At 45.4% G+C, this 25,654-nt stretch overlaps 1 protein-coding gene across 1 annotated transcript in view; it reads right to left on the bottom strand.

Moving 5' to 3' along the window:
• The window catches only part of RNF31 (ring finger protein 31), a 36,470-nt gene that overhangs the window by 8,336 nt on the left and 2,480 nt on the right, over positions 1-25,654 (bottom strand). Inside the window, exons 2-15 of the mRNA XM_069961659.1 lie at positions 24,748-24,876; positions 23,069-23,160; positions 19,528-19,732; positions 17,766-17,909; positions 10,293-10,448; positions 9,326-9,385; positions 8,877-8,925; positions 8,470-8,638; positions 6,722-7,319; positions 6,439-6,636; positions 5,757-6,008; positions 4,299-4,481; positions 3,554-3,760; positions 2,528-2,701 (exon numbers count right to left, since the gene is read on the bottom strand). Of these exons, the coding sequence (XP_069817760.1) occupies positions 2,528-2,701; positions 3,554-3,760; positions 4,299-4,481; positions 5,757-6,008; positions 6,439-6,636; positions 6,722-7,319; positions 8,470-8,638; positions 8,877-8,925; positions 9,326-9,385; positions 10,293-10,448; positions 17,766-17,909; positions 19,528-19,683 (2,346 nt within the window). The 5' untranslated portion in view covers positions 19,684-19,732; positions 23,069-23,160; positions 24,748-24,876. The remainder of the gene's footprint in view (positions 1-2,527; positions 2,702-3,553; positions 3,761-4,298; positions 4,482-5,756; positions 6,009-6,438; positions 6,637-6,721; positions 7,320-8,469; positions 8,639-8,876; positions 8,926-9,325; positions 9,386-10,292; positions 10,449-17,765; positions 17,910-19,527; positions 19,733-23,068; positions 23,161-24,747; positions 24,877-25,654) is intronic.

Raw genomic sequence — 25,654 nt, 5'->3', positions numbered from 1 at the left:
TGGAAAGTACACCCCTCAAAGAATTCATCTTGGTGTGAGGTGAGCATTTTGACCCCACAGGTATTACAGGAAAGTATTCAAAAGAAGACAGTAAAAATGAAAAACTCAAATTCTTCCAATAATATGTTCGTTTAGTTTGAAATTTCTCAATTTCACGAGGAACAAGAGAAAAAAAGTACCCCAAAATTTGTAACGCAGGTTCTCTTAAGTACAACGGTACCCCATACGTGGGCGTAAAACACTGTATGGGCACACAGGAGGGCACACAGGAGGGCTCAGAAGGAAGGGAGCGCCAAATAGCTTTTCCAATGCAGATTTTGCTGAAGAAGTTTCTGAGCGCCAGGTGCGTTTGCAGTGCCCCTGTAGTGTCAGCAGAGAGAAAAACCCCCATAAGTCCCCCCATTTTGGAAAGTGCACCCCTCAAAGAATTCATCTTGGTGTGAGGTGAGCATTTTGACCCCACAGGTATTACAGGAAAGTATTTAAAAGAAGACAGTAAAAATGAAAAACTCGAATTCTTCCAATAATATGTTTGTTTAGTTTGAAATTTCTCAATTTCACAAGGAACAAGAGAAAAAAAGTACCCCAAAATTTGTAACGCAGGTTCTCCTGAGTACAATGGTACCCCATATGTGGGCGTAAACCACTGTATGGGCACACAGGAGGGCTCAGAAGGGAAGGAGCGCCAATTAGCTTTTTCAATGCAGATTTTGCTGCAGAAGTTTCCGAGCGCCAGGTGCGTTTGCAGCGCCCCTGTAGTGCCATCAAAGTAAAATCTCGCCATAAGTCACCCCATTTTGGAAAGTGCACCCCTCAAAGATTTCATTTTGGGGTGTGGTAAGAATTTTGACCCCATAGGTATTAGAGGAAAGTATTCAAAATTAGACAGTAAAAATGAAAAACTCAAATTTTTCCAATAATATGTTGGTTTAGTTTGAAATTTCTCAATTTGACGAGGAACAGGAGAGAAAACGTACCCCAAAATCTGTAACTCAGGTTCTCCTGAGTAAAACGGTACCCCATATGTGGGCATAAACTACTGTATGGGCACACAGCAGGGCTCAGAAGGGAAGGAGCGCCAATTTGCTGGAGCAAAACCGCAGCTAGTAATGGTTATTAGAATAGCGCAGTTACTAAAATAAAATAAAAAAAATGAGATTACAGGTAATGTGGGGTGGTTACGGGCAACCAGGGGTGGTTATGGGCAACCTAAAGTAGTTACAGGTAATCTGGGGTGGTTACGGACAACATGGGGTGGTCACGGGCAACCTGCTGTGGTTACGGCAACCTGGGGTGGTTACGGGCAACCTGCAGTGCTTACAGACAATCTGGGGTGGTTACGGGCAATGTGGGGTGGTTACGGATAAACTGAAGTGCTTATAGGTAATCTCGGGTGGGTACCTGTAATCTGGCATGGTTACCGCAATCTGGAGAGGGTCATTGGCAATTTGGGGTGGTCAGAGGCAACATGCAGTGGTCGGAGGCAACCTGCGGTGGTCGGAGGAAACCTGCGGTGGTCGGAGGAAACCTGCGGTGGTCAGAGGCAACCTGCGGTGGTCAGAGGCGACGTGGCGTGGTCAGAGGCGACGTGGCGTGGTCAGAGGCGACGTGGCGTGGTCAGAGGCGACGTGAGGTGGTCAGAGGCAACGTGGGGTGGTTACGGGCAACCTGCTGTGCTTACAGACAATCTGGGGTGGTTACGGCCAACGTGGGGTGGTTACGGGCAACCTGCAGTGTTTACAGACAATCTGGGGTGGATACGGGCAACGTGGGGTGGTTACGGATAAACTGAAGTTCTTATAGGCAATCTGGGGTGGACATCTGGAGTGACATCACTTTTTATCCCCTGTCACCAATCATTTATGGTGACAGGGGATAAAAAGTGTCGGCGGCACATGGTACAAGCGATCAGCGGTATATTGTATATACCGCTGATCGCTTGTACCGGGACCCCACAGGGGGGTCCCTGATGACTGCCCCATGCTCTCCGCTACCTCCGGTGGCGGAGAGCATGGGGCTTTCATTCATTTAAACTTTTCCATCCCTGCGAACGATAGCGGCGGCCATCTTGGAAATGATGGCCGCCGGGGGAGGGGGGTTAGTGATTCCCTACTAGGGGGGGCTGATCTGGGGTCTGAGGGGACACTTATTTCATCTCCCCCCGCCTTGGATTCACGGCGGGGGGAGATGAAAAGCAGCAGTGGCACCGGTAATCCACTTTACCGACGGCCGCCGCTATAACGTTAATAGCGGCGATCGTCAGTAAGGGGGGGGGGGGGCGGGACGGACCCCACACACTGCCCCAACCCCTCAGCTACCTCCGGTAGCTGGGGGGATGGGGTGGGGGCCGTCCCGGCCCCGCAGCCTTATTCTCTGCCATCGCCGTAAAAAGCTGATGGCAGCAGAATAAGGACCCTTAGTGACCGCTGTAAAAAGCCGTATCGGCGGTCACTAAGGGGTTAAACAAAACAAATTGCTGTTGCCACCAATTTACACATTATTGGTACAATATTTTAAAAAAACTTACCAGAATATCTAGTGTAGAAAAATAATGTAAGAGTTCACCCTCATCACTAATCTCTGGCTCCTCACATGCTGGACACACCATATCTCTAATGTGTTTTTCTTTTACTGCGACAGTAAAGTGCATCCGGAAGCAGTCTGGGCAGATACAACACTCACATGATGTTAGAGAGCGCATCTGAAATAGAGGTAACAAGATGTAGAGACTGGGAAGGCACTGCTGCGTTTCTCTAGCAATCTTCAGTAACATGCTACTGCTGACTATTTATATTTAAAAGAGACAAACAAGTTATAAAAAGTAACTTAAAGACATAAATGGTTATTTAATATTTTACTTCTATGCCGATACATATAGGAATTGGAGTTAACATGGCCAATGCTTGTGGCTGAACTACAGAGGTACAACAAAATTTACTGTTCTGATTTCTGTCAGGTCCAATGTTATCACCAAGACCTCGTGCAGACACTAAAGTGTCTTGTATAAATGCTCTTTAGTAGGTGTGACTGTCATGAAAAAACACAGAGACAAAAGTTTTGATCAAAACAATGTGGGGGCTGTTTGCTAGAACAAGCAGGGAGAAGCACTCAGCTAAGCACTTCTCTACCCATCTCTCTCATCACTGAGGAGACTCCATAGATTCCAAAGAAAGTCTATTAGCCTGACTCCTACAGCATATAGAGAGACAGGGAGAGAAAGGGTCAGCTAAGTGCTTCTCCCTACTCATTCTAGCAATTGGTGTAGGGCACAGCCCCCAGACCCTGATCGATCATAACTTTTTACATGTCTCTATGATATTTTTAATTTTGGCACTACAGTAAATAATTTATTAGGGAAATGCACCTCTCAGCACTCAACCAAGGCTTACAGGCCTCTGCAAATCCCAGCCTTCTACCACCACTTACAGATCAAGGACTGTATTTTACAGAAGCCTATCGGCACTGGTTAGACTAAATTCCTTATTGGCTGCAGAAGGAGCTTTATTCAATGTTATCATTATTATTATTATTATTAAATTGTGCCCAATAGTACCTTGTTGCGTGGAAGCTGCCATCCACAGACTGCACATTCTTGGGTTAGCATCCTCTTTATAAAGTCACGGTCCTGTGATTCTCTGACTGCTTCCACAACATCCTGGAGGTTATAACGTCCTTCCCCTTCTTGAAGCAGCGACAGCGCTAGCTCAGCACGTCCCCAACTATGTAAAGCATGTTCTGCAAGTAATCGTCTGAGAAGTGCCTAAAGGATCAAAACACCTTTAATACACAGACTAAAAAATCCCACTAATTTTACACATTTAGGCTGGGTTCACACACTGTATACTTCAGGCAGTATTTGGTCCTCAAGTCAGGTCCTCATAGCAACCAAAACCAGGAGTGGGATTGAAAACACAGAAAGGATCTGTTCACACAATGTTGAAATTGAGTGGATGGCCGTCATATAACGGTAAATAACTGCCATTATTTCAATATAACAGCCGTTGTTTTAAAATAACAGCAAAAATTTGCCATTAAATGACGGCCATCCACTCAATTACAACATTATGTGAACAGATCCTTTCTGTGTTTACAATCCACTCCTGGTTTTGGTTGCTATACAGCCTCACAAATACAGCCTCAAATATACATAGTGTGAACCCAGCCTAAGGGTGCGTTCACACCTACAGGATCTGCAGCAGATTTGATGCTGTGTTCAGTTATTTAAATGAAATCTGCTGCAGAAAATCAGCTGCAGATCCGGTAGGTGTGAACGCACCATTACACATCAAATAAATCACCTGTCTGTCTCCAGAATCTAGTTGAAATGGAACTTCTTTATCTTCCCATACACGTCTGAGAAAGGGCTCTAATAGAGGTGCTTGTAAAATACTAAGTGCTTTTGTTACACTGCCGGCACTCTCATAGAGTGCCGCAACCACCTTATCTCGATCTTGGAAGCCAAGGGAACATAGCTCTTCAACCTATAAATTGAATCCAAAATAAGATCATTTCAGGTATTTTTACATTAAGCAATTTTCAGCCATTCACAGCCACAAACAAGCTGCAATCAAAAATACCGGTGCTCGTTTTCAGTGTCTTTACAGGGCACAATTCATTGAGCAGCCCGGCCGCACAACCATCTTTGTATCCTCTGTGTGGCCATGAAAACTGACCCCAGAGATATGCATATATATCGGTGCTGACAGTTTCCAGATCACACAAGCAGTGAATACTTACCTTCAGCACTGCTGTGTGTTCCAGCACTGTCAGCTGCTGTCTCACTGTCCGCTGTAACTAATGGCCATCTAGCCTCCTCCAGAATGATTGACAGCCTGAGGAGGCGGCCTGAAAACACGGCAATGGCTGGAGAGCAGGACAGGAGCTGACTGTGCCGGATCACACAGCAGTGCTGATGGTAAGTATGCACTGCTTGTGTGATCTAGAACCTGAAAGAATAGATATATGCATATCCATCCTGTCAGTTTCCTTTTGCTATTGGCTGCACCTCTCCTGTTTACATATGAAAATGGGTGTCCGATAGCAATACATTTTAAAGAGGCACAAAAGATGCCATCAGCCAAGGATCGGGGATTTGCTCGCTCTACAGCTGATCGCTGTCACATGGGGCGATTATTGTATAAAGAAGTGTTTCTAGCAACACGTGTAAAAGGCCCTTTAGTTTAGACAACTTAGGACCCTATTTCGGCAGATTATCGCTTCATCTAATAAAGAGGATCAGCCACAGAAACAAAAATAAAGATTATACTTCTCCAGTGTCCTGCTGCCTTGTTCCTGTGTTCTCAGCTCACCGCAGCCGCCTCTGGCATTTCCGAACCTGTCTCTAAAGTGACAGGCCGCTCAGCCAATCACTGGCCGCAGCACTGTCCCGTCTCGCCCAGTGATTGGCTGAGCACATTGACTGAACATCAGAGATAGGACTAGAAGTCCCCCAGGGGCTGTGGGGAACAGAGAAACAAGGCGGGAGGGCACAAGGGGATCCTGGACAGTTAAGTATAATCTTCATTTTGACACCAAGTTAGGGCTGTACGGACATTGCTAATGATTATATATATATATATATATATATATATATATATATATATATATACAGCCCTTGCTGCGCAACAATTGAGCAGTGTATGGGCTTACATTGCGATGTCAGACTGTGTAAAATGACCTTTACACCACATCAGTAACAACACATAGGAATTGTTGAGGAGGTGTCAGCACAGTCTGCTAACTTGCTTAAATCTAACCTTGTTTCTTCGCTGAATAATGCATATGTTCACTGCGTCCTCCATATCACCGCCACATGATAACCATGCACTACGAGCTTCATCAGGGGTAAATGCCCCCAATTCAGAGCCGGCTTTCTGTGATGCAGCATCAATTAACCGTTCTAACACATAGACAAGTTCAGACTGCAGCCACCACAAAGGCTTTTCTGTACCAGAGTAGCGGATTGCACTGCACACCTCTTCTGGGGAAACACCATATGCCTCTCCTTCCTGAGAGAAAATTACAGATTACTCATGCCCAATAATGTCCTAAACTGTAAGAAACAGTTAATAAATTCAGAATATTAAAAGCACTAAAAAAATACGACAAACAGTACAAGTATACATTCCCTTCACTATCCCAGCCTGGTGTATCCACCATTCATTTAGCTAACAGCCCCTCTACTATACATGAAATATCGGTGTTAGGAAGAGTGATGTTGAAGTCAAACATAATAAATTTGCTACATGCCACGCACTACATATTTTTACACAATATCTGAAACAATTGAGCTGCATTTTGCTTAGTCTCTCCACTATATTAAAATGTTAATGCTGCCTTTTTTAATTGGTACAAAATGACAATGCAGCCCTCTGGAAGCCTAAAAAAGCGCACTACAGAAAGTACATCCCGCAAGGTATTCTCTACATTTTCCCTTACCTTAATCAGTGCCACTATTTTGGCTCCGTCCTCTTTCAGCTGCTTCTGCCTCATCTCGTCCTGGTTTTTTACCTGAGTCTCTTTTTCCTTTTTCCTATTCTCTTCGGTAGGTGTCATCCCTTCACTGGTTCGGTCACACACCTCACAGACGCGGCGGCTGCACGTGTTGTAAAATGTGCAGTGAGAGCATTGCCAACCCTAGGGAGCATATAACAAAGGTTTAACAACTTTCTTCCCATTTTCGTCTATTTTCACTACTTACTATTGTGTTACTACCAGTTACCTTTGACGTTTTAATTTGTTCTTCCCCTTCCCCATTTAAAGGCTCAGAAAAACTTTCCAAACTGCTTCTTAATTCAGCGATGGGGGTCTCAATCATGTTATCGGGAATGCTTTTCTTCAAGTAAAGAAGACTAGCATCATTATGCGCTTGAGGTAGTGGCCTTTGGTTAGTTCTCTCAATATTGGCAAGTTTGTCATACATACTACCAAACACAGTCTTGCTGTTCTCTGGAAGAGACATAAGTCTACTGTATTCAGGTACAGCAGTTTTTTTGAAGATGTCTTTAGTGTCCTTATCATCCATCAAGGACAAAGCATTGGACTCATGGCCGTCTCTAGATGGTTTGCCAGCTAGTCGAGGTCGGTCACACACTGCACACAAGACAGCTGAAGATGGATTCTGCAGAGTACAAGCCTGGCACACCCATGTGTCTTTCTGCAGAGAAGCTTCAGGTGGCATGCTTAATGCGCTGTTACAGCCACGGGGACGGTCACATCCCACACAGAGCACTGCCCCCCCTCTATTCAAAGTGTGGCACGACATACACTGCCAAGGTGGGCGGGATGAAACATGTGAAAGAAATTCATCATCCTTGGGCCTTTGGGGAAAAACAAACACAGATATTACAAACATTCAGAAGTCTATAAAAACAGTGTGAATACTTTTCTTACAAAACTGCTTTACAATATCCTATTGTATTTAGTTCAAAGCTCTATTACAGGCCTTTGAGTATCCCTGTGGCAGAATACAAACTCTGTAATACAAACTACTTCTTGTAAGCCTACATTTAAAAAATTAGCAAGAAATCAGAAATGGCTAGATGACAGAACAACTACAGATCATAGGACAAAGCTTAAAGGCAATCTGTCACTAGGTTTATTTCACCCTAAATGAGGGCAGCATAAACTAGTGACAGAAATGCTGAACAGATTGGTGTATTACTTACATAATTCTGCTCAGCCGTTCTCCTAATATGCAGGAGAATGGGATTCTTGCCACACCCCTCCCCCCACCCTACAGCTGCTGATTGACAGTTGACTCCCTTTACACAGCAGGGATAAATAACTGCCGATCAACAGCTGGTGGGCGGAGTTTACTGTTGCTCACGAATATCCAGGACTACTGAGCATATGCACATCATGGAAAGGACTACTTATTGTCCTTGTTATTCAGGAGGATATCTCTTAATCAGCTGCATAGAACAATGTGAGTGATACATCATTCTGTTCAACTTCTGTGTCAGTTTATGCTACCCTTAGATAGGACATCATAAACCTGCTGACAGAGTCTCTTCAAAGGGTATGTGTCAGAAAATGACCTACTGTTTAATTCAGGTTTTCTATTTTACTATCAATATCAAATAATCCTGAAACTTTGGTTTTATTCTGGCCACGAAACCTAACAGTTAGCTGATATTTCCTGTTCTGTACAGATCACTTTCCAACAGTGTCCTCCTTATCATTAATACAGTCAGGTTTACAGTGAAAGGTAACACCAGCAGATTTTAGAATGGCTGAAGCTCAGCTACCTTCCCCTCTGTAAAATGACCTCTGCACAGGCCACACAGCATGTCTACAAAACACTCCCCTTCTATTGGATAAGGTTTTGTCCAGTCTATTGTGCCTATGTAAATTGGACTTGCTGTAAAGCAGGGATGGGGATCCTTTGGCCCTTCAGCACTTGCAAAGCTACAATCATGACTGGACAGCGAAAGCCAAAGCTTGATATATCTTCCCAATAGTTAATACCTGTGTGAAGGTGATGCATTGCAGGGGGTGCGTTGGTGATGTGAGCGATTGGGGTGCGAGTGTACTCTATAGTCACACTTTAAACACAGCGTATCATTACATAAAGTACACACAACAGAGACTGTCTTCACACCACAGAGACCACATCCTTCAGAAGATGTATCTGAGACTAGAGACAAAATAATTTGAAGTTAGTGGTTGAAAATGTCATACTGCTTTATAAGAAAGAAGACATGAACAAACAAGCAAAATATACACATCCAATCAAGTCTCGAAAGGCAAATGATGCTCGTGCAGACCCTTCCATTAATTTTACCATAATAAAGACAGCAATCAGAAGATGAGTGAGCTCTGTGTATTGGGGCCTTAACACGTGAGCTCATGGAATAAAGTAGGTTTTGAATTACCTGATGTGGCAGGTCTGGAGCAAACAGCAGAATCTGCGACCAAGGATGGCTGCAAGTAAACAAATATCCCATTGGTTAGACAAGTTTTTATTCAGAAGGACACAAAAATCAACACATCTCACAAGCTCACTGTATTTGGCCAATTAACGGCCATTACAGCCACTTTGTGTAATAATTGGCAATGATTGGCTGATCATTGTCTTTCAACATGTTGAAACACAAAAGATTAGTAGAGCAACGATCTGCTGCTATCGCTCTGTGTAATAGGAGCGGCAGCAGCAGACCGCCACTATCTCCTATGGGCTCCCTTGCCCCTCTTGCACCTCCCCGCTCGCCAGCAGAACAAGGAGCAAGCAAGCAAGCACTGACCTGACAGGTTGGCGATCGCTTGTTCACGGAGATTGCCCCGTGTAATAGAGTCTTTACCCCATTAAGTTATAACACTTTACCTGAGGTAATTTCATTGTCAGTAGTTCCTGTTTTGCTCGTTCCTGGTATGGATGAGAATTCTGGGGGATAAAACAGCACTGATTTTAGTAGTTAGGAAAAAACTACAGTATTGGAAAACCGGAGGAGAGACCTAAAACTAAAAGTAATACACAATGCAGTTCTCACACCATCCTTTTCAGGGTAGCTTTCCCTTAAAGTCTGTGGGGAAGATTTATCAATCATGGTGTAAAGTGAAACTGGCTCACTGACAACCAATCAGATTCCACTATTCATTCCTCACAGACTCTTTGGAAAATGAAAAGTGGAATCTGATTGGTTGCTAGGGGCAACTGAGCCAGTTTCACTTTACACCATGTTTGATAAATCTCCCCCTATGTCTCAAAACGCAGAAAGTGGCCTGGCAAATTTGGATAAAATTTTGGACGCGTGGAGTCCAATTTTAATCAAGACTGATTGCACGTAGTGGAGAAGCACCTTTCTTGTATAGTGTCTGAATCCCTTCATATCTGCTGAAAATACTGTCTTGAATGCCCTGATCGATTGTGCAATATGTCTTCCCTATGTCGATCACTAGACGTGGACTTAAGTTTTGTTCATGTCCTGCGGATTTATGAAAATGATTCTGTTTATTGGACTATCATACTGCTTATAATGTTTTGTATGCTATACTATACATTTGAAATAAAACCGAGTTAAAAAAAAAAAAGTCTGTGTCTCACGCCAGACTGGGAATGAATGCCAAGCCAGAGCTCTCTCCAGAAGCCATAACCCATCTGTGGACAGCTGTTTCTGGGTTATTGTTTCTCTTCAGTACAGAGCAGGGTGCTGGCTGGCTAATGAGAGACCTATCAACTTGGGACAGAAGGGGTTAATGAGAGCGCCATAAAGATGTGTGGAGACTTACAAGCCTTTGCTCCACTGGAAATTCTATTGAAAAAGGAATATGCAAAGCAATGAAACACTTACAGAAATCAAAAGATTGAGTTCACGGTGGAGAATAATGACATCTGCTGTTACTGCAGCAACATTGGCTGTATCTGGCTCCTGCATAGTATCTGGAAAGCTAAGGCCATCTGGAAGGGACTGTGTGTATCCATACAATGACAAGACATGACGGCCACCCTAGGAGGCAAAAAGGCATTGGCTTATTATATACAAATTTATGGATTTATAGTAAACCTAAAATTAGATTTACATTTCTATACTGTCTACACAGAAAAGTATAACTAGCAGTTTGGTGGAATCTGACCACCGATTACCAGAATGCAGTAAAAATGAAAAGAAAAGACTGTGCATGTGCAGCCACTATTCATTCTCTATGGGCCTTCTCAACTTTTTTGAGCGCTGAAGTGTGTTTGTTGTTCCACAGAACACATCCCATTGGCGTCGTGCTTGGCATTGTACTTGATGATGTAAGGCTTGCATGCAGCTGCTCAGCCATGGATACACATGCAATAGAAATCCTGGTGCACAATTGTATGCACTATGCACCTCAATTCTCAGCGACCCCACTTTGTAACTCTACATGGTCCCCAATTCATGAAAGAGTGTCTGTGGTTGCTAAATGCCTCCACTTCAATAATTCACAAACTTACTTGTTATAGTAGTGAATCACCCATTATACCACGACTGTTTGTAAAGGGCAGACGGCATTTATAGGAGTTTTAATGTATACAGCCCTGGCAATGGCAGAGTTCAGAAATTATGAGGCGTGTCTGAGTACCGATGTCCACATAGTGTAAGAGTAAGAAAGAACATCTGAAGCAAAACTAAATATTAAAGAAGCAGTCTAATCATTTTTTTTACCCTCCCCCCCCTCTGCGCGCTGGTGCATACACTCAGCAGCAATGATAAGTGTCCCGTCGTGTGGTTGCGTATTGGTTCTGTGGCGCTGTTCAAATCCCGCGCACGTTCACTTGATCAATGTCCCACGGCACGGTTTTGTTCTGATTCTGCTGCGCCGTACAAATCCTGCGCACGTTCACATCACTGCTCTTCCGACCCCTCTTCTGTCTCCATGTCGATTGAAGGCCTGAAGTCATGCTCTCCAATGCATTCTCTATGGAAGAGCGTGACTTTTGGCCTTCAATTGACATGGAAACAGAAAAGGGGTCAAAAGAGCAGTGATGTGAAAGCATGCAGGATTTGAACAGCACCGTAGGACCAGAATGAAGCCGTGCCGCAGGACACCAATCATCACTGGTGAGTATACGCACCAGAGCGCAGCGGGGGGACAAATAAAAAAAACATTTCCTGAGTGCTTCTTTAAAGAGGACCTGTCACCCCCCGTGCCGGGGTGCCAGGCTCCCGACCCCCCGTTACAGCCCCCTATACTCACCTAATCCCGCCGGGTCCCGCTTCCTGATCCGGTCGGGTCACGGAGATATGAGTGCCCGAAGCCCGGCGTGCGCGCTCACAGGAGAGTCCGATGCCTATAGAGAATGACGGAGCATCGGACTCCCCATTCATTCTCTATAAGCGTCGGACTCTCCTGTGAGCGCGTGCGCCGGGCTTCGGGCGCTCATATCTCCGTGACTTGACCGGATCAGGAAGCGGAACCCCGGCGGGATCAGGTGAGTATAGGGGGCTGTAACGGGGGGTCGGGGCCTGAAATGGCCTTAATGACAGAGACAAATTTTATGAATATGACCAGTGTCACTTTATTCATTAATAACTTCGGGATGCTTTTACCTATCCGGCTGATTCTGAGATTGTTTTCTCGTGACATATTGTACTTTACATTTCTGGTAAATTGGAGTCGATACTCATAACAAATCTTTATGAAAAAAACCCAAATAATGTGAAAAAATGTGAAAAAATTCATTTTTCCAACTTTGAAACTTTTTTGCGTATACAGAAAGTGGTTATACCACATAAATTATATATTAAATAGCATTAGCAACATGTCTACTTTATGTTGGCGGCATTTATTAAACGATCTTTCATTTTTTTTAGACGATAGGAAGCTTAAAACATTAGCAGCAAATTTTCAGTAAAATTTCAAAATCAGATATTTTTAGGGACCTGTTCAGGTTTAGGGTTCACACTACGTATATTTGAGGCTGTATGTTTGAGGCTGTATAGCAACCAAAACCAGGAGTGGATTAAAAACACAGAAAGGCTATGTTCACATAATGTTGTAATTGAGTGGATGGCTGTCATTTAATGGCAAATATTTGCTGTTATTTTAAAACAACGGATGTTATATTGAAATAATGGAAGTTATTTACCGTTATATGGCGGCCATCAACTCAATTTCAACATTGTGTGAACAGATCCTTTCTGGGTTTTCAATCCACTCCTGGTTTTGGTTGCTATGAGGACCTGACATGAGGACCAAATACAGCCTGAAATATACATAGTGTGAACCCAGCCGGGGGCTGGGTTCACACTATGTATATTTCAGGCTGTATTTGGTCCTCATGTCAGGTCCTCTGGGTTCACACTATGTATATTTCAGGCTGTATTTGGTCCTCATGTCAGGTCCTCATAGCAACCAAAACCAGGAGTGGATTGAAAACCCAGAAAGGATCTGTTCACACAATGTTGAAATTGAGTGGATGGCCGCTATATAACGGTAAATAACTTCCATTATTTCAATATAACAGCCGTTGTTTTAAAATAACAGCAAATATTTGCCATTAAATGACGGCCATCCACTCAATTACAACATTATGTGAACAGATCCTTTCTGTGTTTTTAATCCACTCCTGGTTTTGGTTGCTATACAGCCTCAAACATACAGCCTCAAATATACGTAGTGTGAACCCAGCCTTAAAGTGTATTTGAGGGGCCTGTATGTTAGAAAGCCCCACAAAGCACCCCATTTCAGAAACTGCACCCCCCCAAACTCTGCAAAAGCATATCCAGAAAGTGTTTTAACCCTTTAGGGGAGTCACAGAAATAAAAGCTAAGTGTGTAAGGAATTTGAAAATTAAAATTTTCTGTGCAGAGATTTTATTGTAATCCAATATTTTTCATAATTATAAACCTATTACCAGAGAAATGCACCCCAATAATTATTGTCCCGTTTCTGCAGTTTATAGAAATACCCCATATGTGGCGCTATTGCGCTATTTGACGCAACCACAAGCCTCAGATATAAAGGAGCGCCTAGTGAATTTCAACGCCTCCGTTATATTTGGTCATTTTTGACTGTACCACTTCAGGTTGGCAGAGGCTCTGGGGTGCCAAAACCTAAAAAACACCCCTAAAGGGACACCATTTAGAAAACTACACCCCTCAAGGAATGTAACAAGGGGTGTGGTGAGCATCTGGACCCCACAGGTGCTTCACAGATTTTCCGAACAATATGGCGTGAAAAAAGAAAAATTAATTTTTTACACTAAAACGTTGTTCTAGCCTTCAATTTTTCATTTTCTTAAAGGGATAAGAGGCAAAAAAAGACACAAAATGTGTAGCGCAGTTTCTCCCGAGTACGGAAATACCCCACATGTGGCGATAAAATGCCAAGCGGGCGCAGGACGAGCCTCCAAAGGGAAGGAGCGCCAATTGGCTTTTGGAAGCTGAATTTCACTGAAAAGGATTTCAAGGGCCATGTCGCATTTACAGAGCCCTCGTGCTGCCAAGACACTGGGAACCCCCCACAAGTGACCCCATTCTGGAAACTACACCCCTCAAGGAATCTAACAAGGGGGGCAGTGAGCATATGGACCCCACTGGTGACGGGCACTTTCATGGCACAAATGTCCCCGTCATCAAGGGGTCCATATCCTCACTGCACCCCTTGTTAGATTCCCTGAGTGCTGCAGTTTCCAGAATGGGGTCACTTGTGGGGGGTTTCCAGTGTTTTGGCAGCACGAGGGCTCTGTAAATGCGACATGGCGTTCATCATCCATTCTAGCCAAATCCAACCTCCAAAATCCAAATGGCGCTCCTTCCCTTCGGAGGCTTGCCCTGCGCCCACATGGCGCTTTATGTCCACATGTGGGGTATTTACGGACTCGGGGGAAATTGCTCTACACATTTTGTTTTTTTTTCCTCTTTTAACCCCTTGTGAAAATGATAAATTCAAGGCTAAACCAACATTATAGTGTAACAAATGTAATATTTCATTTTCACGCCACATTGTTCCACATTTGTGCCCGTCACCAGTGGGGTCCATATGCTCACTACACCCCTTGTTACATTCCCTGAGGGGTGCAGTTTCCATAATGGGGTCACTTGTGGGGGGTTTCAACTGTCTTGGCAACACAGGGGCCTTTTGAATGCAACATGGCCCCTCGAAATCCATTCCATCCAAATCCAGCCTTCAAAAACCACATGGCGCTCCTTCCCTTTGGAGGCTTACCCTGCACCCGCATGGCGCTTTATGTCCACATGTGGGGTATTTCCGTACTCAGGGGAAATTGCGCTACACATTAAATGTCTTTTTTTTTATCTTTTAACCCCTTGTGAAAATGAAAAAATCATGACAAGATTAAAGATTTAGAGTAAAAATTTTACAAAAATTACACTAAATGTTGGTCTAGCCTTGATTTTTTTCCATTTCCACAAGGGGTTAAAAAAGAAAATGAACACAAAACGTGTAGGGTAGTTTCCCCTGAGTACGAAAATACCCCACATGTGGGCATAATGTGCCATATGGGCACAGGGCAAGCCACCAAAGGGACAGAGCGCCATTTAGAGACTGGAATGGAGGATGGAGGCCATGTCGCAATTACAAAGCTCCTGTGCTGCCAGGACAGTAGAAACCCCCGACAAGTGACCCCATTCTGGAAACTACACCCCATAAGGAATCTAACAAGGGGTGCAGTGAGCATATGGACCCCACTGGTGACGGGCACTTACGTAGAACATGTGCCGAGAAAATAAAAAATACAATTTTTTTCATTTTCACGTCCCAAATGTGGCCGTCACCAGGGGGCCATATCCCCACTGCTCCCCTCGTTAGATTCCTTATGGGGTGTAGTTTCCAGAATGGGGTCACTTGTGGGGGGTTTCTACTGTCCTGGCCGCACAGAGGCTTTGTAATTGCATCATGGCATCCTCTAATGGGAATGGCAGCCATACCTACTTAGCTGGGGAAAAGGGACAATTCTAATTTATTTGGGGGTATTAGGCCAATTATTAGTTTATAAGGTTGGAAATGACAGGTGTCCATCAAACTCAACCTGTGTTGATCCAGAGGAAGGCAAAAAACCCTCGTGAGGCAGACGACAGTAGCCTCATCACAGGGGAAAATTCCTTCCCGACTCCATATTGGCGATCAGAATAATCCCTGGATCAAGGTGACCCCTGAAATAGGAATAAGGGAAGGAATTTAGATAATGTAGAACTCCAGTGACGTGTGGTGCGCCTTGGAGCAATCCAGCATGCAGAGGCCGGGGGGATCAGGACAGGTGTAACACTGGAAAATGGTGTCCTTCCTGATCCCCCTGTTACGCCACACTCTGCACTTCTTCTGGGGTCTCCTGTTCTCCAGTGTGGGGGACGTCACCTGGAAAATGTTGTCCTGGTGCGATCCGGGGTCCTTCATATCCAGAAGCGCTGGGTCCGCTCCATGGCTGCTAAATATTAGGGCGCTATTACTACTTCTGATATTTTCGGATCGTGACGCAAACTACAGGGCAGCGAGGGACCGGAAGAGGGGGCGCTGGTATAAAAGTTATCCCCGTACAGGTGGTGACCTTTATCCAGCAGTGGGAAAATCAGTTCCCGGACGATCTTCCCACTTGTTCCGAGGATGTGGGGGGGGGGGGGGGAGGGGGCATCTGGGGGCTGGATTCGGGTGTCCCTTCCTACATACACTCTAAGGGTACGTGCACACTGCGGAATGGCGAAGGATAACCCTTCGTGCATTCCGCAGTTGGCACCCGCCGGCTGACTGATGCAGGCGCACGTCTCCGTCCGTGTCATAGACTCCATTCTATGCACGGGCGGATTCCGCTCTCCGTCCAACGTGTTCATTCTTTGGACGGACGATGGAATCCGCCCATGCATAACATGGAGTCTATGACACGGGTGGAGACACACGCCTGCATCAGTCCGCCAGCGGGTGCCAGCTGCGGAATGCACGAAGGGTTATCCTTCACCACTCCGCAGTGTGCACGTACCCTAAATCTGTAAGAGTACCCTGAGGTACTCTCACAGAGTTTGTAGAATTTCACACCATACCGTCATCTCTTATTGGGACGGTACTGGCGGAAAAGACGTGTCTGGGGGGCAGCGTACGCTACGCTACCCCCAGACACGTCACAGGATGATGAGGATGAATGGAGGAAAGAAGGATCCCCCCATTCATCCTCACTGGCTGTTTCGGTGTCGGAGGCAATAACGTATCCCTCTGACGCCGAAAACACCCTGGGGGCCATCTTTATACGGGGACTAGTATATGGGGTATGTAGTGGTGTAGTGTCAAACTTTATTCAATGTAGTGTGGTGTAATTTTTACAGTGTTTTTTACGTGTTTTTTTACAGTAAGTATAAAAAAAAAAACCTATGCCAACAAAGGAGTTGCTGATAAATGCTGCACTTATGTGCGGCACTTATCAGCAGACCGTGGCAGTAGGGTATAGAAAAACACCCTACGCCAAAAAGAAGGAGTTGCTGATTAGCAGCGCACTTTCGTGCGATGCTGATCAACACTCAGCGGCGATAGGGTGCGGAAAATAGAAAAAAAAAAATTTGAAAAAAAAACAAAAAACTTTTTCTACATTCTGAACATCCCTGTAGCTGCTGATAAGTGTATTACACATATCAGCCGCTAGAGGGCAGCAGAGCGCAAAATAGGGAAAAAGCCGACGCTGGAGCCGAAAATAGCCGAGAGAAGCCGAACGTGACGTCACGGAGGAAGCCGAAGACCCGAACGAACACGAGGACGCCGCGAACCCGGAAGACGCCGATCAGGAGCCCGGGACAGGTGAGTAATGTACAAATACCTGCTCTGGACCCCTCGGCTACCTAGCTGAGGGGTCCAGGGCAGGTATTTACTATTTTGTGTGACTCTGATCGCCGTGCCACCGGCCCGATCGCCGTGAACGGCCGGCCGGTACCGGACAGCCGTTCACGGCGATCGGGCCGGTGGCACGGTGACCACCATTACTTTTTACAGTAATGGCGGTTGGTGCCGTCCTCGGAAAGGTTCCGATCGCCGCTATTGGCTGATCTGAATTGATCAGCCTATAGCGGCGATCGTAAGCACGGGGGGTGTTAACCACCCCCCGTGCCGTGAAGCTAAGATGGCCTGCTATGATTTATAGCAGGCCATCTTCACCGATCGCTGTGTGCGAACACGCAGCGATCGGGGAAACATCGGGCGTAAATTTACGCCCTGATGCGCCAAGTACCAGGGCGCGAGGGCGTAAGTTTACGCCCGATGTCGTTAAGGGGTTAAAGTCTCTTAAAGATAAAAAAAATAGTTTAAAAAGCAACATAACAACATAAACCGAATTGCTAGAAGAACTAAGTACAACTTACATTAATAGCATCAACTGTGGATTTAAAAACCGGATTGTTAAATTTGACACTTCTCCAGAACTTAGGCCGATGTGGTGAGAGGAGATTCTTCCCATACTTCTCTAATATATTAAGAGCAGTAATCACAGAGCGCAGAGGTGGTGACTAAGATAGGAAGAACAGAAGAAAGTTATGAGAAACACTAACCCTCCCAACATCAAAAACCGAGTCACAGCTCAGCCAACAAACGTTTGGAGTGTGTGGGAACCTTTAGTGTGCACATCGGAAGAAAGGTCCTTAAGTGTAAGGGCAAAATGTGTTATGAATGGGGCCTAAACTGTATGTGCCCTGATATGTCCCATACAATTGCTATTCTAGTTCCCAAGACTGTGATATCCTACAATATCCAGAAGGAGCTGAACAAATATACAAACACAAAGTGAGCTGCTCCGGTTATAAAGCACAGAAAGGAACAAATATCTGATGAACATAGGCTGATGTAATTTATATGACCAGCAATAGTAATGGTGTGTTTACACAGAGAGATTTATCTGACAGATTTTTGAAGCCAAAGCAGGAATGGATTTGAAAGGAGGATAGATCCCTGTCTTTGCTTTATGACCTGTTCCCTGTTTATAGGCTGTTCCTGGTGTTGACTTCAAAGATCTGTCAGACAAATCTGTCTGTGTAAACGCACCATAACTATGTAAAACACACTAAAGTGATATCAAGGAATACTAAAGACTAGAGATGAGAAAATCTCCAGTGCTCTGCATTTGATTATCAGCGGCTGAAGAAGTTGGATACAGCCATAGGCTGCATCTCTGTTTTCCAGGACTCCCTATGGCTGCATCCAACTTCTTCAGCCATCAGTAATAAAATGCAGAGCACTGGAGATTTTCTCATCTCTACTAAGGCTAAATTCAGATGGACGGATCCACAGCGGATTTCTCGCAAGATCCGCTGTGGATCCCTGCCCTGTAAAGTCTATAGGCAGACATACTCGCAGTGTGATGGGCTTCCCGCTGCCAGTATATTGGGAGACCGCCCCGTTAACCCCCGACCGGCCGAAGCTCATACATTACCTGCTACGTGATTCGGCTTACTTTGGGGGTTTCCAGGTGCATGTCCCGCTCAGCCAATCAGTGGATCGTGGAGCAGGTAATGTATGAGCTCCGGCCAGGGGTTAACAGGGCGGTCTCCCGACTTACTGGCAGCGGGAAGTCCATCCCGCTGCGAGTATGTCTGCCCATAGACTTTACAGGGCAGGGATCTGCAGAGGATCTCGCAAGAAATCTGCTGCGGATCCGTACATGTAAATTTAGCCTAAGGAGCTAAAGGCTGCGAACGATCAAGCGACGAGTGATAAATCGTTCATTTTGATCTTTTAACAAGTTCTCAAATCATCGTTGGTCATTCACTAAAAATTAGCAGATCGCTTCGTGTAAACAGTCTTTCACCGATTCACCCAATGTGTGAGATAGACTTAAGCGATCTTAAAACGATCACAATAGCAATTTTTCCAAATGATAAATCGTTACGTCTAAACGCTGATCGTTATAAAAAACACATCCTTATTTCAAAATCGTTAATCGTTCAATTGGGTGAATTATCGCTCCGAGTAAACGTACCACAGGAAGCCTTTATCAGACAGATACTTTTAAAGAGAACAATCCTAAAGGAGTCAGCCTATAAATGCAAATTATTGGGAATTACAGATTTATATGTAACATTTCATTTGTTCTGTGTCTAATAGATTTAGATTTTTTTTCTAGTTTATTACCTGATCGTCACTTGGAAGCAGCATATGCAGGTCCAGTCTACGATACCGCTCACCAAATGGGACCTCCAGCATCTGGTCAAGCAGATGAGTTGTCACAGTGTCAGGCTGGTGAATTAAAGCATGTTCCAAAGCATTTCTTAGCTGCCAGGTAGCCATGCCTCAGCAGAACACACTAACATTGGTACACAGGTGACTCCAAACAAACCTTTCAAAAAGACACAAAAGTTATAACAACCAAACAGTTAAAATGTAACTGTCCTTGCAAAATAGTACAGGTGAATATAACAAACACTGTAATAGATCTTGTTAGGACAAAGCTTCTTCTTCCTTCTGTACTGACAAGGGTCATTACAGGTTCCGCTAATTCCTGCTATATCCCATCAATATCCTCCCTCCTACAGGTCAACTTCCATAGCTGTAGGACAACCAGCTGCCGTCTAAAGGAACGGAGTGACTCATCATACTTTTATGTAGATGTATGCAGTGTTCCTGGAAATGTGCCTAGCCATACACGGTATAAAAGTGCCCTGTCATAGTCATAGGATCAACTCTTTTGTATCCTTTGCCATGTAGACAATTTCCCCGATATATTCACAGCGCCTTGTTCCTGTTGTCCCAGTTTGCAATGGAATTATGGGTGGTTAGCACAAAGGGGTTCCATTATAAGTTATTTTCATAAATGGCTTATCGCAGTTTATCCCAGTGAGACCTCGAGATCAGTCAGGCTGATGGTGTCCACATTAATAAGGAGGGCTATACACATGGGGCTGTAACTAGCCACAACATGGCCGATCTTACAACTGAGACCACCAGCACCATGTCACATACTGGCAGATCATTGTGTGGGTGTGGTGGGACATAAGTATCAAGACCCTGACACTTGATACATAGCTCTGGGGTCCCCCATTTCTCTTGCTCATCGCTGAAATGTTTCTATACCCTTATTGGAGACATTCAGATGATTGGACATAGGACATAGCATTGTCTATTTATGGTCTCAGAGCTGACAATGCGTATCAGAGAAAACACCAAGCCATGAGGAGGAAAGAACTGCCTGTAGAGATCAGAGAAAGGATTGTGTGGCAGCACAGATCTGGAGAAGGGTAAAAATAAAAAAAATATCTGATGCATAAGAGCACAGTGGACTTTGTAATTTTTAAAGCAACTCTGTACACTTTAAATGAAAGAAGTTTAAAACAACCAGGAAGAGCTGTCTACCACAATAACTAAGGGCCCTATTATACCAAAATATGTCTGACTGATTTTTTCAGCCAAAGCCAGGAATGGACTATAAACAGAGAACAGGTCGTAAAGATAAGACTGAGATTTCTCCTCTTTTCAAATCTGTCTGGCTGGAAAAATCTGTAAAATAATCTGTCAGACATCTTTTGGTGTAATAGGGCCTTTAGTAATCAGGGGAGAAGGACCTTGGTAAGAAAGGTAACAAAGAACCCAATGGTCACTCTGGCTGAGTTCCCTATTACACCAAAAGATGTCTGATAGGTTATCTGACAGATTTTTTCAGCTAAAGCCAGGAATGGACTATAAACAGAGAACAGGTTTTAAAGATAAGACTGAGATTTCTCCTCTTTACAAATCTATTTCTGTCTTTAGATGAAAAAATCTGTAAAATAATCTGTCAGACATATTTTGGTGTAATAGGGCCTTTAAGATACTGTGTGCGGATTGGAGAAGCTTCCAAAAGGTCAACCATGACTACAGCATTCCCCAAGCTGGGCTTTATGGCACAGTGACCAAAAAGAAACCTCTCTTCAGTAACATCTGGAGTTAAAAAAAACAAACACTTAAAGGGACTCATTTATGCCCTATCCTGTGCATTCAGTAAATAGGGCACAACTACCCCAGAAGGGAACACCCATCGAGTAGTATATCTTCCGGGATGTAGTGTATCTCCTAGTGCAGTGATTTTCAACTAGTGTGCCGCGACACATGGTCGGGTGTGCCTCAGGGAAAGTTCCCCAAACTATGGTGCCCCTGTGAAACAGGAGAAAACAATGGGGGAGAGTAACCTGGGGATGGGGAGAAACAGGGGAGAGAAGCAGGGGGGAGAGAAACATGGGGATGGGGGAGCGAAACAGCGGAGAGAAGCAGGGGGGAGAGAAGTTTGGTGGAGAGAAGCAGGGGGGAGAGAAGTATGGTGGAGAGAAGCAGGGGGGAGAAGTATGGTGGAGAGAAGCACAGGAGAGAAGCAGGGGGGAGAAGTATGGTGGAGAGAAGCACAGGAGAGAAGCAGGGGGAGAAGTATGGTGGAGAGAAGCACAGGAGAGAAGTATGGTGGAGAGAAGCACAGGAGAGAAGTAGGGGGGAGAGAAGCACAGGAGAGAAGTAGGGGGAGAAGTATGGTGGAGAGAAGCACAGGAGAGAAGTAGGGGGGAGAGAAGTATAGTGGAGAGAAGCACAGGAGAGAAGCACAGGGGGAGAAGAAAACAGGCCCAGGTTTCACACTGAGTGAGTATAAATACATTTAGAATCTATATTATTAACTATATGTATAATATGTACTGTTTTAGTGTCATTTTGTGCCATTTTGGTTGGTGGTGTGCCCCGGGATTTTTTAAGTATAAAAAGTGTGCCGCGGCTCAAAAAAGGTTGAAAATCACTGTCCTAGTGTATGGGTGAAAACACAATGTCAAACAGCTGCACAGTGTGTCTGATGTTGTAGCAATGGAAGATCTCTGGAGAGACCAGAAAATGACTTTCCATCAACATCAATGGCCCCCATCTACTTGACAAAGAGAATTGCAAAAAAAAATCCCCAAATCCAGTTGGGCAATCCTTGTGGCATCATACCTAGGAGACTAGAGGCTGGAATCACTGCCAAAAGGTGTTCAAGTGCTCAGCAATGGGTCTAAATACTTATATCTGTGTAATATTTTAGTTTTTCCATTTCAATAAATTAGTAAAAAAAAATCTAACATTTCATTTTCATTTTGCGGAGTATAATGTGCAAAATGATGACGGAAGAAAATGTGATTTAAAATGGATTTATTCTTCTTAGTTTAGCGCAGGGCGACAACATAACAGAAGGTGATAAAAAAGTGAAAAGGTCTGAAGACATCGGAAATACACAGTATATTCAGGAAAACCCTTCAAGATTATTATTCTTCATTTGGAGGTGAGGAGTGGGCACACAGCCCCCCACATGCAGCTGGAGTATACTACTCCCACCCACAGCCCTGCTTACATGTCATCTCACATACACATCTGTACAGCACAAAAACACCAACACTATGTACAGCAGCTGTGGCTTTCCAGCTGCTGCAAAACTACAAGCAGCAGGGCATGATGGGAATTGTAGTTTTGCAACAACTGGAGAGCAATGTACAGGAGGAGCCTCAGTACAGGCAGCTGCAGGCCCCACCTCTGTACACAGGGACATGGGGAGGCTATAGGGGGCCTGCAGAGCCCCGGAGTCCTGGTAACTAGCTCTCGGCAGTCTCCCTCTCACTAGACCCCCTCCATATCAGCCTGAAGCCCCTCACACCTTCCTGTACACACTCCCTGCCCCGTGACCCATTACCTCTGCGCTCTCACTCCTCTTCTTACTGTTTCTTTTACTTCCTCTTTCCCAAGAAATGACAGATTGCCTGGTCACTTGACACATAGCGACACCTAGTGGCCGGAGGTAAAAAAGCGCAGGAGATGTAAACACTGCATATTGTAACTTGCAATTCACACCCCAAAGGCAGCCTGCGTTTTTCTTTGCGATAGTCACTGTCTGTCTGCTGCTGTGCCACCACTTTCTAATGCTAACGTTTCTCCCAGCTTTAGGCCTCTTTCACACACAATTTTCTTGCAGTGTTTTAAATGCTAAAACACTGGTTTATATGATTTTTATTTGGTTACTCCTTTTGTCTACACTGATGGTGCGTTTACACAGACAGATTTATCTGACAGATGTTTGAAGGCAAAGCCAGGAACAGACTATAAACAGGGATCAGGTCATAAAGCAAAGACTGGGATTTCTCCTCTTCTCAATTCTCATTCCTGGCTTTGGCTTCCAAAATCCGTCAGATAAATCTTTCTGTGTAAACGCATACTAATGCTGGGTTTACACTGAACGATTATCGTTCGAATTTGCACGATTACGATCGAATTCGAACGATAATTGTACGTGTAAACGCAGCGAACGATCGAACGACGAGCGAGAAATCGTTCATTTTGATCTTTTATCTTGTTCTTAAATCGTCGTTCGTCATTCGCAAAAAAATCATCGATCGTTCCGTGTAAACAGTCGCCGCACGAAAGTCCGTCCGCCTGCAGCCCGGCCCCCCACTCGCAGCCCTGCCCCCCACTCATCCGCAGCCCGGCCCCCCCGCTCATCCGCAGCCCCCTGCGCCGGCTCGATCGCCACCCTCGCCGCCCCGATCGCCACCTCTGCCGCCGCTCCGATCGCATCCCCCCCCCCCCGGCCGCCACTCCGATCGCCCCCCGCCGCCGCACCGATCGCGCCCCCCGCCCCCCCGCTCCGATCGCCACCACCGTTTGAAATTCCCGGCTCCCCTCTTCAGCCAATCAATGCACGGCAGCACTGATTGGCTGAAGAGGAGCCGTCTGAAATTCCCGACTCTCCTCTTCAGCCAATCAATGCACAGCAGCACTGTGGGGGTGGCGATCGGAGCGGCGGGGGGTGGCGATCGGAGCGGCGGGGGTGTCGATCGGGACGCCGCAGGGGGCTGCGGTTGAGCTGGGGGGGGGCCGGGCTGCGGCCGCGCGATCGCAAAACGATTTTTCCGTACCATATATCGTACTGTCTAAACGCTGATCGTTATGAAAAAAATCGTTACTCCGACATTGTTAATCGTACGATAGGCCCAATTATCGTTTCGTGTAAACCCAGCATTATGGTGAGTTTACACAGGCAGATTTATCTGACAGATTTTTAAGGCCAAAGCCAGGCACAGACAGTAAACAGGGAACCGGTCATAAAGGAAAGACTGAGATTTCTCCTCTTTTCAAATCCATTCCTGGTTTTGGCCCCCTGCACCGCCCCGATGGCAACCCTGCCGCTCCGATCGCCACCTCCGATGCCATAGGCATAGCATTGTTGAATGTAATAGGTGCTCTGCTCATTGAGCCTGCCTGTGGTAGACTTAATGAGCAGATCGCCGATCGGACCACATGGAGGAAGGTAAGAGACCTCCAGCGGTCCGATACAGCGATTGGGACCCCCGCAGTCACACTGCCCCTGTCACTTACACTTATCGCTGCAGCGTGTCATTAACAGTGAGGGCCCGGCTGCTCACTGTAGCCGGCCATCACCTCCTGTGAAGTGCGCTCCGCTCCGGAGCTCGCTTCATAGCAAAGAACGTACCGGTCCTAGGTCACCTAGGGGTTAAAGGAAGAGCGACAATTAGCGAGGTAAAACAAATGGTAAGTCAGTCAGGAAAGAAAGAATGTGAAAAAAGAAAACTCACATAGTAAATATTGGCCAATGTCTGGGAAGAATCGGGGCGATTCATATCTGACGGAACCGCCAACAGGCTATAGAGAAGCCTATGTATAAAACTACAGGATTCTGCCTGTCTCAGTGTGTCATAGCTTGTCTATGGGAGAGTGCGCGCTCCTCCGCTGCCGCCGCTCTCCGCTCTAAGTGACATGTCATTTCTTTAAGCAGAGAGCAGCGGTAACGGAGTGCGCGCTCTCCCATAGAGAAGCAGTGCCACACTGAGTTAGGCAGGATTCCACGGCGGAAAGCTCTGCAGCAGAATTCCGCCTGATTTACTCAGTGTGAACTGAGAAGAGTGTAAAAGACTTTCTACAGTTCACATATATTAGTATGTGCATACTACATAAAAGTACTGCCGTTGTTGCCATCGGCAACAACGGCCGTACTTTGTACAGTGTGGAACACTGCCTTTACTGCTATGGGATCCCGGCCGGAGCGTACACACATCGTATACGCTCCAGCCGGGATCCCATACGGCCCTGCAAAGAACTGACATGTCAGTTTTCTGCGGCCTCAATTCAATGAATAGCGGCCGCAAAAAGACCTGTCAGTTCACACAATGAAGCAAGCGGCTCCAGGCGCGTGCTTCATTGTGTGCTGTGTGAAGTTTTGATGCGGGCGCACGCTGATGCCCCCGCATCAGAACACTGCGGCCGG

This window comes from Dendropsophus ebraccatus, chromosome 3 (genome assembly GCF_027789765.1).
Source record: "Dendropsophus ebraccatus isolate aDenEbr1 chromosome 3, aDenEbr1.pat, whole genome shotgun sequence".
NCBI lineage: Eukaryota > Metazoa > Chordata > Amphibia > Anura > Hylidae > Dendropsophus > Dendropsophus ebraccatus.
This window is presented reverse-complemented; position numbering and strand designations above follow the sequence as displayed.